Below are 17,934 nucleotides of genomic sequence, written 5' to 3'. Positions count from 1 at the left end.
GTGCCGGATCAGGCAGCTGGAACATCTTAGCGGAGATATGAACGTGGCCTTACTCACATACCCAGCTCCAGCGCTGTGCGCCACCATGCTCTTCCTCTATGCCTGACTCTCCTTCTCGAGCTGTGGCAACCCAGTGCGCAGCCATCATGTCATTACACCGGACTATCTGAGCCCAGCTCAAGCAGCGGGATGCCACTTGTTGATTCAGGCAGTCCGTGACATAGTGTGCTCAACTATTCTGCATTAACACTGCCACAACCACCCTGCCACCTCAGCTCAACTACTCTGCTCTGCTGCATTAACACTATGACAACCACTTTGCCACCTCAGCTCCTCTACATTAACACTGCTACAACCCCACTGCCACCTCAGCTTCCCTGCATCAACCCTGTTACAACTACCATGCCATGCTGCATCAACTCTGTGCCAACTAACCTCACTTTATCAGCATAACTACTCCACTCAGCTCCATCAACTCTGCAATATCAGTCTCCAGTCCATCGCTACGTCTTTTTTACGCCGTTTCACTAGTCCACAACTACACTGCCAAGTCAGCTCTGCTATTCCAGTCTTCTGGGTGTACAGTTTAGCTGTTTTGGTTCTCTGGCTCTGCTACATCCTTTTCACCGCCGACTACTTGTGAGGATGCAGTGCTGCTCTTCTGGACAAGCGGCTTAGTGGATCAACCTCAGCGGATGAGGACATAACAAGGGAATGATTACTGCTGCTGGCTGCTCTGAAGGTAAAAAAAAAAAAAAATAATTGTGCTTCAGCCATGACAAGAGCACTCAGCATAAAAGTGCACAGACATGAAAAACCGAATGATGAAATACTTAAAATAATATAATTTATCCAAAACTCTTCTCAGCCAATGCTAAGGGGGCTGTCCGAGAGCTGAAGAAGCGGCTGCAGGAATGCTCTACAAAAACATCTTTAAAAACTCTGCCGATCCAGCGCTGATGCTCTGGTGGTCCTAGCCGGTCTTAAGCATTGTTTTTTGTTTTGTTTTTTTTCCTTTTTAAATGTTTCGTACAACTACTATAATTTCCATAGACACAGAAATATCCTTTAAAGGCTATGGACATCTTCTCAGCATTTTTTTTAAATTCCATTTTACTAATTTTGGGCTAAAATACATTTTTTTTTTTCAGTTCCCATTTATTAAACACTTTTTTCAGCCGTTATTGAAATACAGGGGTTAAAAATCAGTCTGTTGGCAGAGTATCACTTCTTTGGCCTGGCACATATGTCAAGCCTGATCTCTGATCTTTTGACCTTATTATAGCTAAAATCCTATCAAACGGATAATATGGCTTAAATGTGAGTTTATCAGGTCAGGAGATCAAAGACAAGGCATTGGCCGTCATCTCGATATTCTACAAAACAGACAGATTTTTAACCCATATAACTCAAAAACCGCTGAATTTTTTTTAATAAAGACCAACTGGAAAAGTTATTTTTAGCTTAAAACTAGTAAAGTGCACTGATGGTGTCTAGATCCTCACTTCATCAATATGACAAAAGGGGACAACCACTTTAGGCCTCACACATTGAAGTTTTTCCAAAATAGCCAAGATATACGGTATATTTCTAGCCATTGCTACCTTCCGCAGTTTATATTCCTCTTCCACCTGTCCGGCTTCATTAAGATGCTGCAACCACCTTGTGACGTTCAGTCTTTGGTATATGCCTTCTTCAGGATGCGATTCAGAGGAGAGGACACTTGGTCTTTGAATTGAGAAATGCAGACATGTCTTCTCCTCAGAGACCTGAGTGGAGCAAATAAGAAAATTCTCAAGAAAACTCAAGATTAGATGCAATGCAATATTGGACGTTCAAAAACAATTCCTGAGAAGAAGTGGGGAAGAAACCCTATTTGTTTCCTTCTCAGTACCTAAAAATGACCACAAATGTTAGTGTCCTGACTCCTGAGGTATAAAACCCTGTATAGCACGTGGAAAAAAACTGAATGATTCCAAGCACGTAGGCCTTAAGCCTTCAGATGAAAATTTCTGGAGACTGCTACTGTCTAATATCTAAGAGATTGGCTGCTTATTGTCTCGTCAGAATGGAACTGCAGGCGGCCAGGTTTCTACAGTAATTGCCGACTGACTGACAGTGTACAGTCACTAAGGAGACAATGAACACTTGTCAGCATATCCTGGGACCTCTAAGCACCTCCCCGACTTCAGAACCATGCTGAAACATACAGGAAACTCCTATAAATCAGTCACTTTGAGGCAAATTTATACAAACGCTACCCCCCTACCTACCCTTTTGAAGAACTGTTGGCAACTAGATACCGATAATTCAGAAATTTTGATTGGTGGAGGCCAACCCTACGGATCACTGAAGTGGAAGTGCAGAAGAAGTGGTCAGCTGAAAGAGAGCCAAGTATGTGGTGTAGGGGACCATAAAAATAAAAATAAAATAAAAAATGTTTATATATATGTATATGTATATATGACTCCAAGAAGAGCGGGAAGAAAAGAAGATCACAGCTGAAAGGACACAGTACTCAGCCAAGAGCTTCTGCCCCTTCATCTGAGCAATAAGTGGGGGTCTCAGCACCAGGGCCTCCACCGATCGGACCTTCTGACATGTCACAGTGGCATGTGGAAAGTCTGATGGAACGCTGGCCACACTGTAAGGTTACTGTCAGCCTCGTCACTCTGGACCTGAAGATTCCGAGAGGCTCAGAATGGTATAAAATACGTCATAGTCGCCTTATCACCCCGCACGTACTGATGCTTCCAGGTCTCCTTCAGTCTCCACTTCCTTGTTCCTTTCAACATGCAGGAAACGACTAGCCAGCCAATAATTGGCAAAAACAGTTATCGCTGTGGCCAGTGATTGGCTGAGCGATTATTTCCGGAGTTAAAATGGGAGCAGTGGGGTCTTGGTAAGGCGAGTATGACTCACAACCTAAACGCCCACTATTTGGAGGCTAGTCAGTGCTTAACCTTCCCTGCAGAAAATTGTGTCTAATAAAAAAAACAAAGCAGCCCCTCAATAAATAATATAGAATCATATGGCACATTTTTTGCTTCCGTTTTCGCCATTAGGAACGGTACTCGCTCCTTACCCGTTATATTATTTTCAAATTTCATTCCTTCTCACCTTCTCCTTGAGTTGAGCCTCACGGCAATATTTCCACTGTTGGAAAACTTCGGATAACTTGCCCAGTCCACCGTGATGGAAATGGAAAACCTTGTATTGACTTTCCCTGCTGGCGATCACCAACTGTCCACAGGTGCAAGCGTCATCACTACGAAAAAACAAACAAAAACCTGATGTGTATTAGGTAAGTACACGTATTGTCTATTATGACATTATGTATGTGTTGTATATTACATTATATTATGTATGTACACGTGTTGTATATTACATTATATTATGTATGTGATTGTGTTGTATATTACATTATATTATGTATGTGATTGTGTTGTATATTACATTATATTATGTATGTACACATGTTGTATATTACATTATGTATGTACACGTGTTGTATATTACATTATATTATGTATGTGACTGTGTTGTATATTACATTATATATGTACACATGTTGTATATTACATTATATTATGTATGTGTGTTGTATATTACATTATATTATGTATGTGACTGTTGTATATTACATTATATTATGTATGTGTGTTGTATTTTACATTATATTATGTGATTGTGTTGTATATTACATTATATTATGTATGTACACGTGTTGTATATTACATTATATTATGTATGTGAGTGTTGTATATTACATTATATTATGTATGTACACGTGTTGTATATTACATTATGTATGTGAGTGTTGTATATTACATTATATTATGTATGTACACATGTTGTATATTACATTATATTATGTATGTGTGTGTTGTATATTACATTATATTATGTATGTGTGTTGTATATTACATTATATTATGTATGTGACTGTGTTGTATATTACATTATATTATGTATGTACACGTGTTGTATATTACATTATGTATGTGAGTGTTGTATATTACATTATATTATGTATGTACACATGTTGTATATTACATTATATTATGTATGTGTGTGTTGTATATTACATTATATTATGTATGTACACGTGTTGTATATTACATTATGTATGTGAGTGTTGTATATTACATTATATTATGTATGTACACATGTTGTATATTACATTATATTATGTATGTGTGTGTTGTATATTACATTATATTATGTATGTGTGTTGTATATTACATTATATTATGTATGTGTGTTGTATATTACATTATATTATGTATGTACACGTGTTGTATATTACATTATATTATGTATGTACACGTGTTGTATATTACATTATATTATGTATGTACACGTGTTGTATATTACATTATATTATGTATGTGAGTGTTGTATATTACATTATATTATGTATGTACACGTGTTGTATATTACATTATATTATGTATGTACACATGTTGTATATTACATTATATTATGTATGTACACGTGTTGTATATTACATTATATTATGTATGTGACTGTGTTGTATATTACATTATATTATGTATGTGAGTGTGTTGTATATTACATTATATTATGTGATTGTGTTGTATATTACATTATATTATGTATGTACACGTGTTGTATATTACATTATATTATGTATGTGAGTGTTGTATATTACATTATATTATGTATGTACACGTGTTGTTATTACATTATATTATGTATGTACACGTGTTGTATATTACATTATGTATGTGAGTGTGTTGTATATTACATTATATTATGTATGTGACTGTTGTATATTACATTATATTATGTATGTGTGTTGTATATTACATTATATTATGTATGTGACTGTGTTGTATATTACATTTATTATGTATGTGAGTGTGTTGTATATTACATTATATTATGTATGTGAGGGTGTTTGTATATTACATTATATTATGTATGTACACGTGTTGTATATTACATTATGTGAGTGTGTTGTATATTACATTATATTATGTATGTACACGTGTTGTATATTACATTATGTGAGTGTGTTGTATATTACATTATATTATGTATGTACACGTGTTGTATATACATTATATTAGTATGTTGTGTTGTATACTTATATTACTATGGTATAATCTATATGTATGGACTGTTGTATATTACATTATATTATGTATGTGACTGTTGTATATTACATTATATTATGTATGTGTGTTGTATTTTACATTATATTATGTGATTGTGTTGTATATTACATTATATTATGTATGTGACTGTTGTATATTACATTATATTATGTATGTGTGTTGTATTTTACATTATATTATGTGATTGTGTTGTATATTACATTATATTATGTATGTACACGTGTTGTATATTACATTATATTATGTATGTACACGTGTTGTATATTACATTATATTATGTATGTACACGTGTTGTATATTACATTATATTATGTATGTGAGTGTGTTGTATATTACATTATATTATGTATGTACACGTGTTGTATATTACATTATATTATGTATGTGAGTGTGTTGTATATTACATTATATTATGTATGTACACGTGTTGTATATTACATTATGTGAGTGTGTTGTATATTACATTATATTATGTATGTACACGTGTTGTATATTACATTATGTGAGTGTGTTGTATATTACATTATATTATGTATGTGAGTGTTGTATATTACATTATGTGAGTGTGTTGTATATTACATTATATTATGTATGTGAGTGTTGTATATTACATTATATTATGTATGTGTGTGTTGTATATTACATTATATTATGTATGTGACTGTGTTGTATATTACATTATATTATGTATGTACACGTGTTGTATATTACATTATATTATGTATGTGAGTGTGTTGTATATTACATTATATTATGTATGTACACGTGTTGTATATTACATTATGTGAGTGTGTTGTATATTACATTATATTATGTATGTACACGTGTTGTATATTACATTATGTGAGTGTGTTGTATATTACATTATATTATGTATGTGAGTGTTGTATATTACATTATATTATGTATGTGTGTGTTGTATATTACATTATATTATGTATGTGTGTTGTATATTACATTATATTATGTATGTGACTGTGTTGTATATTACATTATATTATGTATGTGTGTTGTATATTACATTATATTATGTATGTGACTGTTGTATATTACATTATATTATGTATGTGTGTTGTATTTTACATTATATTATGTGATTGTGTTGTATATTACATTATATTATGTATGTACACGTGTTGTATATTACATTATATTATGTATGTACACGTGTTGTATATTACATTATGTATGTGAGTGTGTTGTATATTACATTATATTATGTATGTGACTGTTGTATATTACATTATATTATGTATGTGTGTTGTATATTACATTATATTATGTATGTGACTGTGTTGTATATTACATTATATTATGTATGTGAGTGTGTTGTATATTACATTATATTATGTATGTACACGTGTTGTATATTACATTATATTATGTATGTGAGTGTGTTGTATATTACATTATATTATGTATGTACACGTGTTGTATATTACATTATGTGAGTGTGTTGTATATTACATTATATTATGTATGTACACGTGTTGTATATTACATTATGTGAGTGTGTTGTATATTACATTATATTATGTATGTACACGTGTTGTATATTACATTATGTATGTGAGTGTTGTATATTACATTATATATGTATGTACACGTGTTGTATATTACATTATATTATGTATGTACACGTGTTGTATATTACATTATGTATGTGAGTGTGTTGTATATTACATTATATTATGTATGTACACGTGTTGTATATTACATTATGTATGTGAGTGTGTTGTATATTACATTATATTATGTATGTACACGTGTTGTATATTACATTATATATGTACACGTGTTGTATATTATGCTTTTGTATGCCAAATACATCATCATTTTAAGTTAGGCCTCATGCACACGACAGTATGTTTTCCGCAAAAAGTTGTTCCGTGATCCGTGTCCGTTTTTGTTTCCGTGCGTCTTCCTTGATTTTCGGAGGACCCCCAGACATGAAGGAAATAGAAAAAAAAATCTAAGTCAAGTTTGCCTTGCAAATGATAGGAAAAAAAAGGACACGGATCACGGACGCAGATGACAATCTTGTGTGCCTCCGTGGTTTTTCACGGACCCACTGACTTGAATGGGTCCACCAACCGTTGTCCGTGAAAAAAATAGGACATGTCCTATTTTTTTCCCGGACTGGAAGCACGGATCACGGACGAGGATGACAAACGGTGCATTTTCCGAATTTTCCCGATTGAAAGGGTCCGCAGAAAATCACGGAAAACGGAACAGCGGACCACAACAACGGTCGTGTGCATGAGGCCTAACAGACAATGCAGGGAGGTTACATACAACCATGGTCCAGTTACAAATGCCAAGATCAGAGGCAACACCAATCCTGGCCTTTTATCCCCTCAGATGCCACATCCGATAGTGACCACAGCATCTAAGGGGCTTGAGAGGTCAGTGACTACCCCAGTGACCCCCTTTGTGAGGTGATCACAGGGTGTTGATGGGGTGCCATGGTAGGGCCTAACAATGGGGGGCAGGGGGTTGTTTCTATGCCAACAGTTGGCTTGCAAAAGGCCACCAGGACTGCCATCAAATGACCCCCACTTATCTAATAGTTATCCTGTGGCTAGGGGATAACGTAATATAATCGGAATACCCCCTTACGTTTGGGTCATTAGACCTGCAGTTGGGCCGGATTTTAGGTCTCCAAAACTCATCCACATTACAGCAGGCCATAGACTAACCCTGGGTTCACACCTGAGCGTTCTGAAAGGAGCGCTCTGTATGCGCGATTGTACCGGCGTTTACAATCGCGCATACAGAGACAAGCGAACGCCCATTGTTGCGCGTTCCCGAATATCTATGTGCGGGAACGCGCGACAAAATGCCCCAAAAAAGCTCAAGAACTTGTTTGAGCGTCGGGCGTTTTACAGCGCGATCGTACGCGCTGTAAAACGCCCAGGTGAGAACCATTCCCATAGGGAAGCATTGGTTTCTCCTTGTTGAGCGTTTTACATTGCGTAGGAACGCGCTGTAAAACGCTCAGGTGTGAACATACGGTAAAAGGTGCGCACCGCTTCCATACACAGCCATTACATCCACAGATAGTCAGATGCAGAACACAGTGAAACTTCAGAGCATCATTGCAAGACAAAAAAAAATAAAAAAGGAGTTTAAAGTTTACATGCCCCACCACCACCAAAAAAAAACTTTTCTGACCACTTTCGACCCACCTGAAGAAGAGTCGCAATGAACGCATCTGGCCCAAATCTACCCGGAAGACTCCACAGGTCTGCTCCAGAGCCAGGAGCTTCTGCTGCTCCTCCCATTTAGCGGGGCTCCCGCGGCCATTCATGTCTGAGCACTGGGAGAGGTTATCTGGACTGGACGCATAGCAGGCCACGTGGCGGTCCGCCTCTTGTCTGGCCAGAGGACACAAAGAGGACAAACATCAGTACATTGATTCCCGTGTGAAAACGACAGATGCAGACCACCATTTATCACTGCCTGCACCCCAGGAGCCTGGCGAGGTAAAACTGCGCCTTGCGACTTTTTGGGCTTATTTGCAACAATTTGCATTTTGGCGCCACTTATTCCAGTTTTGAAAAGTGGGCGTGGCTAGCTATATTAATTAATTTCACTCCAGACTGATCAACTGCGACTTTTTCAAAATTAGCAGAAATCGCCGCAGTCTTACTCCAGTAGGGGAGCGGAGTACACAGTGGAGGAACAGCTCGAGACAGAAGTGTTAGGGGCCGTTCCCACATTGGTCATACCGCGGAATTCCCGTGTGGACAGGTCACGCCAAAATGTTACTGAAATCCCGACGGCAGGTGTGTGGTTTCTGCCTCGCATTCATTTTAATGGGAGGAAGTGCTGGGGATTGCGGATCGGCAGCTTTAAGAAGGGGCCGTGCCAAGAACCCACATGACGACAGGACTTTATTTTCCGTCCTGGGTAACGGACACCAGACGGATCCGTTCTGCTTGCCCAGAGACTTCTTTTTTGACGGATCAAAAAGAAACGCCTCTGAAAGGTTTCCGATTGGAATTCCGTCGTACGAATTCCGTCATTTTCCATTATAACGGAATTCATAACGGTGATGTGAACCCGCCCTTAAAGGGTTTGTCTGGGATTGTGATACTGATGGCCTATACTCAAAGTATGGCTACACTGCCTGGCCCTGTCAGTCAAAGTGGTGGGGGTATGGCCTGGAAAGTAAATGAGAGTAGCCACGGGTGCAATGGCTACGCCCTCGTTGAACCAAGAGGCTAATTTGCATAAAATAGATAAATAAAAGGCTTATATCTCCAAATCGGGGACCCATATCTACATTAGAATCTACTGTCCAGCGCACAGCTCCGGATGCGTTCAGCGAAACTTGCACCAGTTTGCAAGCAAGTTCAATCCGTTTTGTCTGCGATTGGGATCAGTTTTTTACGTGCGGGTGCAATGCGTTTTGATGCGTTTTTCACACGAGTGATAAAAAAACTGAAGGTTTACAAACAACATCTCTTAGCAACCGTCAGTGAAAAACGCATTGCATCTGCACTGGATGCAATGCGTTTTTCACAGAATCCCTATTCACTTTTATGGGGCCAGGGCTTCGAGAAAAACGCAGAATTTAAAACATGCTGCGTTTTTCACGCAACGCAGAACTAATGAGTGCAAAAAAAAAAAAAAAAACGCTCATGTACAGAGAACCTTTGAAATAATTGGGTCAGGATTCAGTGCTGGTGCTATGCGTTCACTTCACGCATTGAACCCTCTCGGAAAGCTCGCTTGTGTGAAAGGGGCCTATGAGGGCTTGTTTTTTGCGGGATAAGTTCTAGTTTGTAATAGCACCATCTAATATTGCATATGATGTAGTGGGAAGCTGGGAAAAAAAAAATCTAAATTGGTGAAATAATGTTTTTTTGTTTTCCAATTCCACCCTAATTAATTTATGTTTTTTTTTTTTTTTTTTTTTTTTTTAACAGCTTTCCCTATGTGGTAAAATTGACCTGTTACCTTCATTCTCCAGGTCAGTATGATTACGATACCACATTTTTATAGTTTTTCTTGCTTTTTTTTTTTTTTTATACTGATAAAAATAAAATAAAAACCTTGAAAAAAATAATTTTTTTCTTCTCATCGCCATATTCTGACCCCTATAAAACTTTTTGTAGTTATGCGTACAGAGCCGTGTGAGGCTCATTTTTGGCAGGGAGATCTGTACTTTTCAGTGATACCATTTTGAAGTGAGTGTGACTTTTTGGGGGCAGGTGAAGTGACAAAAATGGCGAATTGGCCATTTAGATTTTTCTTTTCGTTACACCATTCGCTGTATGGGATAAATGCGGTTATATTTTAATAGTACAGGTGTTTTCAGACACACAAAGTAAAGGCCCCAAACAAATTTAGGTTTGCTGAACCCAACAATATCGGCAGGACCTCTCGACTCTCCCGTGACAGATGGTGTCTGGATCATCATGGATGTCAACGGCCCCCTCCGAAAACATATGCGCACAAAGCCAAGCCAAGCCAAGCTGAGCATGCATGTGTATGGAGCAGTTGGGAGGAATACACACCAACAAGGGTTCAGTCAACTGCTACTGAAGGTGTATGAGGACCTAAAAAGGGGTTTGCCATATTGATGGCCCATGCTATTGGTGGGTGACCATCAATTGGCACCCCCCGCCGGTCAGCTGTTCTCCACCACCTCTGAAGATAGGCTACTCAGGATCAGCTGATAAGAAGGGGAGCGGGTATCAGAGCCCCACCGATCAGGTATTGATGCCCTATCCTGGGGATAAGCCATCAATAAAACAATCCTTGAAATCCACTTTAAGGCTATGTTCACACCACATTTTTGCCATATGCATTTTTCTGGCTCCGATATTAGCATACCTAGCTTCATTCTCCAAAAACACAGAGCTATTGTATTCTTCGAGGGCTTCGCATATCGGGGACATGCAGAAGGGGGAGGATAATGCGTCCGAATCTGAATCCAGGGTGCTGTCCTTGCTGACTTCATCAGAAGAGATGTCCAGGGACCGCTCATCCTCCCCTTGCTCCGCGATGTCTGCTGCTCCCTCCGCGGAGCCGTCAGAGGTATTCCGCTCCGGAAGGGAGTCGGCTTTGCTTGGGTTTGGGGTATCCCCGGCATTCTCTTTGGTGAAAGCAGAAGATTTATGAAATGTAGACGACGTGGAATTAGGAACGTGACGACTTCTTTTATGGGTTTTACGGACAGGGGAGCTCTCGGGGGTGATATAGCGTAAAGCCTCCTCGTCCTGGCGCTGTATGCGCGAGTTAGGGACCCAGGCTAATATCAGCGTAGTACCCAAAGACTCGTCCTTCTCCATGTACACGCACAGGTATCCTGAAAGAGACAAAGCAAGGGCTGGCAACAGGATTCAGATATAAAGTGCACCCATAAGGGCTCATTCAGACGACCGCGCCGTGTTTTGCGTTCAGCAAATTGTGGATCCTCAAAACACGGGTGCCACCTGTGTGCATTCCGCAATTTGCGGAACAGAACGGGCGGACCCTTTATGAAAATGCCTATTCATGTCCGCAAAACAGACAAGAACAGGACATGTGCTATCTTTTTTGTGGGGCCACGGAACGGGGACAATAAAGTGACGGTAAATCACTCGCCACGTCAGTCACTTATTTAAATTTTACTGTATAATGGGCGATGCAAATGCTAAACCACATGATTTGCATCCAAACTGAACCGTAAATTAGCCGGCAACAGACACGCTGAGCACATTTTGGTTGTGTGACCTAAGCCGCCATGTATCTCTACCCTTAAAGGGGTTTGGGGGGGGGGGGGGGGTTAATATCTATAACCTATCCTCAATACCTGATCAGTGGGGGTCTGACTCCCAGCACCCCCAACGATCAGCCACGGCGGACCAGTGAGCACTGTGGCCTCCTCGCAGCTTCCCAAACGGCTATTATAGGTATCACAGCTCAGCCCCATTCACCAGAATTAACCCTATTAAAACTGGCTGACATTAGAGGCTCCGTTCTCCCACCTCTGGCCACGTCCTGCTACACTAGATTGACAGGGCCAGGCAGCGTTGGTCTCCTACTGCCGGCCCTGTCTGCAGTGTAAATCTCGCGCCTGCGCCGTCCCGTTCAGTATTCGGCGCAGTGAGTGAAGGGCGCTCGTCGGCTGCCGACTTCCTCACTGCACCTTCCTACTGAACGGCGCGAGATTTCCCCAGCGCACAGGGCCAGCAGTCGGAGGTGAAGGCTGCCTGGCCTTCTCAATCTAGTGTAGCAGGACGTGGCCAGAAGTGGGAGAACGGCGCCTCTAGGAGCAGGGGCCACGCACCCCCCCCCCCGCACCTAGAGGGTAATTAGCATATTGTAAGAGTTCGATTTCTGGCGTAACGGGGGCATAGATACAAGAAGGAATAGGCTAGTTAGGTTCAGCTGATATTAGCACATCGCTAATGTCAGCTAGTTTAATAGGGAATCCCTTTGATGGGACTGAGGCGTGCCTAGGTCATGTGACCGACGGAGGTGACATCACTGGCCTAGCAAGAGCTGCTGATTGGAGTTGGATGATCATTTTTGACCTTTCCTCAGGATAGGTTGTCAATAGTAAAGGGCATCTGTCAGCAGTTTTGTCCCTATGACACTGGCTGACCTGTTACATGTGCGCTTGGCAGCTGAAGACATCTGTGTTGGTCCCATGTTCATATGTGTCCGCATTGCTGAGAAAAATGATGTTTTATTATATGTAAGTGAGCCTCTAGGAGCAACGGGGGCGTTACCATTACACCCAGAGGCTCTGCTCTCTCTGCAACTGCTGAGCCCTCTGCACATTGACAGGGTAAACGTCATAACACCTGGCCCTGTTAATCACAGTGCAGAGAACGCGGCAGTTAGAGAGAGCAGAACCTCTAGGAGTAATGGTAACGCCCCCGTTGCTCCTAGAGGTTCATTTGCATAAAATAAAACATTATTTTTCTCAGCAATGCGGGCACATATGAACATGGGACCAACACAGATGTCTTCAGCTGCCAAACGCACATGGAACAGATCAGCCAGTGTCATAGGTACAAAACTGCTGACAGATGCCCTTTAAACACCTAAAGGGACTGACCAGCAGATTTAAATAATTGAAAAAATAAAATGGCTCAGAATGGTGTAAAAAAAAAAAAAAAAAAAAGTTATACTCCCCTTTCCGGCCCCCAGCTGCACCCTCCAGACCACACCGGTGACCCGTCTCATTCAGTGGATGAGAGGAACCGGGAAGTGTCAGGAATTATTTTACACCATTCTGAGCCTTTTAAAATAATTTCAACGTTAACCCCTTTAATTGGAGCTACTGGGGTAAGGCTTTCCGTTCAGGGGTGCGTTTCATGACGTCGCTGCAACTCGCTAGAAAGATGAAATGCTTTTACGTATTTTTTGCAAAAACAAATGCGTCCAATCTACATCGTACAAAACGCCAAAAGCTCCTCACAAACTTGGCGCTCTCCATCATACTTGACAATAGCGTCACGGGCGTCCGGTCAGCGCTCACCTGGGTGGTGGGATGCCACGTTGTGCAGCAGCTCTGGGGGGTGGACGCACACATTGTTCTTCGAGAAGATGATCTCTCCGTCCAGGATCGAGGAGTTTTCTCCCCCGGAGCCTAAGGTCAGGAATTCGGAGGCCTTGGATGAAGCGCGACGGAGAAGCTTTCCCAAAGACATGGCATCAATTCCATCATCTGCGGAGCTAGACGCTTCCTGCGAAGCCAGACACGAGTCATTACAGCGCACGGCATCAAGCGAACGCTTACCGTGTATGAGCAAAAAGAAATTAAAATTTCCTTTCATGACGAAATACATAAAAAATAATAATATGACAATCGCGTCTCGAAGAACCTGCATTCCCCATGAAATGACAATTCTGGGGCATCTTTACTTCTACGTTGTGCCTTTCCTCTGTTATTCTTCCTGCAAATTTATGAATAAATTGGCAACTGGGCGTTACCAGCTGGTGGGCGTGTCCTCCGCGCTGTCTGTCCAATCAATGCCGCCGGTGCTAGATTATAGAGGGACTCCCCCTGTAAAGAGGGGGAATGGCGACACCCAGTTGTCAATTTAGTCCTACATTTCTAGCAGGAATAATAGAGGAACAGCATAACACAGGTCTAAGGAAAGATGCTCCAGAATCGTTATTTTATGGGGGAATGCAGATAATGTCTAAAACGCATATATCAGGCGTGGCAGCCCTTAACGCCCTCCAGGGGCCACGCATTGTCCCATGAAGGTATATAGAGGTAGCCACCATTTCACTATAAAGAAGGTTGGAAGTGCTATTTCTGCAAATGGGGGACATAGCTCCCCTGACCCTGATGGGGGTAGTTGTCAGATTCCTACCAAATACACATGGCAACCAGCAGTCTACTGTACACTGATGGAGAAGGGGAGCAAAAGCCACAAAATGAGCACCCCTAGGCCACGTGGGACCCCCAGGTCTTCAGTTGATCTCCACGTCTCCCAACAGAGACCTTTCTTGAGCATTTTCCATCATTGTGGAGCACAGTAAAGGAGCTCCGCACTAGACACAGAGGCTACGGCCAATCACCCTTTATATTTATGTGGTCTCTGAGTTTAGGGCCACACCGCACAGTTTTTACAATTTGACAACATTTTGGGGAAACCCCTTCAGTGACAAACAGCATAACGTTTCTATTTTCTGAATGTGGACCACAGGCTGACTCCATGGAAGGTAGGACCAGAGCTGCACGCTGCGCTTCTCCTGCCGTCAAATGTGAAGGAAGCGGCCGGTGCAAAAGCAAACAAGAAGAAAAGCAGGAGGTTCTTCTAGATGTTCCTGCCAGATACGGTCCCGGAACTTGTCAGTCGGCTAAGGCACGCTGCCAACAGGCCAGTGCCAGTCTGTAAACTCCGTAAGTGGCACTTATGTCTCAGCATTATAAGGGAAAGAATAGAAAGATTAGAGTGTAAGCTTATATGGTGTTCATCAACTGTACCTGTCAACACCTTACAGACTCACCGGGATACAGTATATGGGGGCACTCTATGGCTGGGATAGTCTCTGTATGGGGTACGGGAGCACCGTCTGGCTTGGTTACTCTCTTGATGATATACTGTATATGGGATACACAGTCTGGGTGGGATACTCTCTGGCCTAGGAAATATGCATGGGGGCACCCTCCAGCTGGGATACTCTCTGGATAGGCTACTGTATATGGGAGCACCGTCTGGGTGGGATACTCCCTGGCCTAGGTACTGTGTATGGGGGCACCCTCCAGCTGGGATACTCCCTGGCCTAGGTACTATGTATGGGGGCACCCTCCAGCTGGGATACTCTCTGGATAGGCTACTGTATATGGGAGCACCGTCTGGGTGGGATACTCCCTGGCCTAGGTACTGTGTATGGGGGCACCCTCCAGCTGGGATACTCCCTGGCCTAGGTACTATGCATGGGGGCACCCTCCAGCTGGGATACTCTCTGGATAGGCTACTGTATATGGGAGCACCGTCTGGGTGGGATACTCCCTGGCCTAGGTACTGTGTATGGGGGCACCCTCCAGCTGGGATACTCCCTGGCCTAGGTACTATGTATGGGGGCACCCTCCAGCTGGGATACTCTCTGGATAGGCTACTGTATATGGGAGCACCGTCTGGGTGGGATACTCCCTGGCCTAGGTACTGTGTATGGGGGCACCCTCCAGCTGGGATACTCCCTGGCCTAGGTACTATGTATGGGGGCACCCTCCAGCTGGGATACTCTCTGGCCTAGGTACTATGTATGGGGGCACCCTCCAGCTGGGATACTCTCTGGCCTAGGTACTATGTATGGGGGCACCCTCCAGCTGGGATACTCTCTGGCCTAGGTACTATGTATGGGGGCACCCTCCAGCTGGGATACTCCCTGGCCTAGGTACTATGTATGGGGGCACCCTCCGGCTGGGATACTCTCTGGCCTAGGTACTATGTATGGGGGCACCCTCCAGCTGGGATACTCTCTGGCCTAGGTACTATGTATGGGGGCACCCTCTAGGTGGGATACTCTCTGGCCTAGGTACTATGTATGGGGGCACCCTCTAGGTGGGATACTCTCTGGTAGGAGCACTGTGTATGGGGGCATCTGATAAAAAAAATAGTTTATAATAAATTTTGTCTACAAAAGATTCTGAGGATCTAGGTAAGGCCTCATGCACATGGCAGTGTCCAAACAACAGATCTGCAATATAGGAACGCCTTCCGTTTGCACGCCGCACTTTCCTCGCTCCAATCAATAGACAATATGGAAAGGAATCGGACATGTTCCATAATTTGGTGTTAATATCTGTGCACCGACAAAAGGAGCAGAATGACGAAAATAACGGAAATGGAAGAAATCTGCATTGTCTGAATAGGGAGGTGCATTTCCCAATTAGACGTAGATTTCAAGCATCAAAATCCACATGAAACGTCCATTGTGTGAACAGGCACTTAGTCCACGGACATCGAATGGACTATCTGTGAGGAATCCGTGTTTGGTCCGTGTGTCATCCGTATTCCACGGACACGACTCCACTGAAAATTCATTTCCAGAGCATCTAGAACACGGATGGGGTTTTTCATGGACCCACAGACTTCAATGGGCGCGTTTGGTCGGCATCATAGACCAAAGTGGTGGATGTCTCCATGACCCACAGTCCGTGGAAAACCACTGAAGTATGAACGAACACTTTAAAAGTCAATGGGTACACGCGCTGTCCGTGGAGACCACAGAGAGCACACGCCCGTGATTCACTGGTGTGAACACGGCCTAAGGCCTCTGCATACGAACGTATTTTCTTTCCGTGTCGATTCCGTGTTTTTTTTTTTGCGGACCGTATACGGAACCATTCATTTCAATGGGTACACAAAAAAAAGGGAAGTTACTCCGTGTGCATTCTGTTTCCGTATGTCCGTATTTGCGTTCAGCAAAAAAATAGAAAGTGTCCTATTATTACGGACAAGGATAGTGCCGTTCTATTAGGGGCCAGCTGATCCGTTCTGCAAGATACGGAATGCACACGGACGTCATCTGTATTTTTTGCGGATCTGTTTTTTTGCAGACCGCAAAATACATACGGTCGTGTGCAAGAGGCCTAAGGGTCTCAAAGGCTGATTTCATTGGTCTATCTGTCATTTACCGATTGGTCTGTCTCCAAAATATGTCGCCGAACTGGATCCCTCATCAGGTCTGACCGCTTTTCTGAATTCTTAAAAAAAAAAAAAATGGTGTATATGTAGAATGCAGAAGTATTTTAACCTGGACTGGCACATGGGGCTGCTGAAAAGTGCGCAATTTTTTTGCTAAACAGCTGCATGACCTTGGCAGAAAAAATATCATGCGACCCATTAATTAAAAATAAACTGCAGCGTTCTTAAAGGGGTTCTCCAGTCTGTAGATGCTGATGACCTATCCTCAGGAGTGGTGGGGTCTGACACCAGACACCCTCACTGACCAGCTGTCGACAGGGCCAGAAGCAGAACGGGAGCCGAGCTGCAGTACCTGGCACGGCCATTACACGGTGGAGGCAGCCTTCAGCTACCACATGGATCCGCCTGGTGGGTGTCGGACCCTGAGGATAGGACATGGAACACCCCTTTAAGCTGCTGCGGTTGTCGGACGCTTCATTGCCATGTGGTCTTATATACCGATTACATCCGGCTTCCCAGGATCTACCGTGAACAATAGGAGTGGATATGCCCCGTTGAATCGGAATAATCAACAGAATCAGAGGTTTACCTTCCGCTTTTCTCAAGGTTATTTAGTAAAAAACTAAAAAGAAAGAATAGGTCGTGAATATGTAAGTCCCAGAGAACCCTGGAACAGGTGG

At 42.3% G+C, this 17,934-nt stretch overlaps 1 protein-coding gene across 1 annotated transcript in view; it reads right to left on the bottom strand.

The window, feature by feature from the left end:
• Positions 1-17,934, bottom strand: part of TBC1D16 (TBC1 domain family member 16) — a 43,519-nt gene that overhangs the window by 18,076 nt on the left and 7,509 nt on the right. The window contains exons 2-6 of the mRNA XM_044300118.1: positions 13,627-13,834; positions 10,989-11,463; positions 8,333-8,521; positions 3,121-3,268; positions 1,605-1,769 (exon numbers count right to left, since the gene is read on the bottom strand). Coding sequence (XP_044156053.1) covers positions 1,605-1,769; positions 3,121-3,268; positions 8,333-8,521; positions 10,989-11,463; positions 13,627-13,798 — 1,149 coding nt within the window. The 5' untranslated portion in view covers positions 13,799-13,834. The remainder of the gene's footprint in view (positions 1-1,604; positions 1,770-3,120; positions 3,269-8,332; positions 8,522-10,988; positions 11,464-13,626; positions 13,835-17,934) is intronic.

This window comes from Bufo gargarizans, chromosome 6 (assembly GCF_014858855.1).
Source record: "Bufo gargarizans isolate SCDJY-AF-19 chromosome 6, ASM1485885v1, whole genome shotgun sequence".
Taxonomy (NCBI): Eukaryota; Metazoa; Chordata; class Amphibia; order Anura; family Bufonidae; genus Bufo; species Bufo gargarizans.
This window is presented reverse-complemented; position numbering and strand designations above follow the sequence as displayed.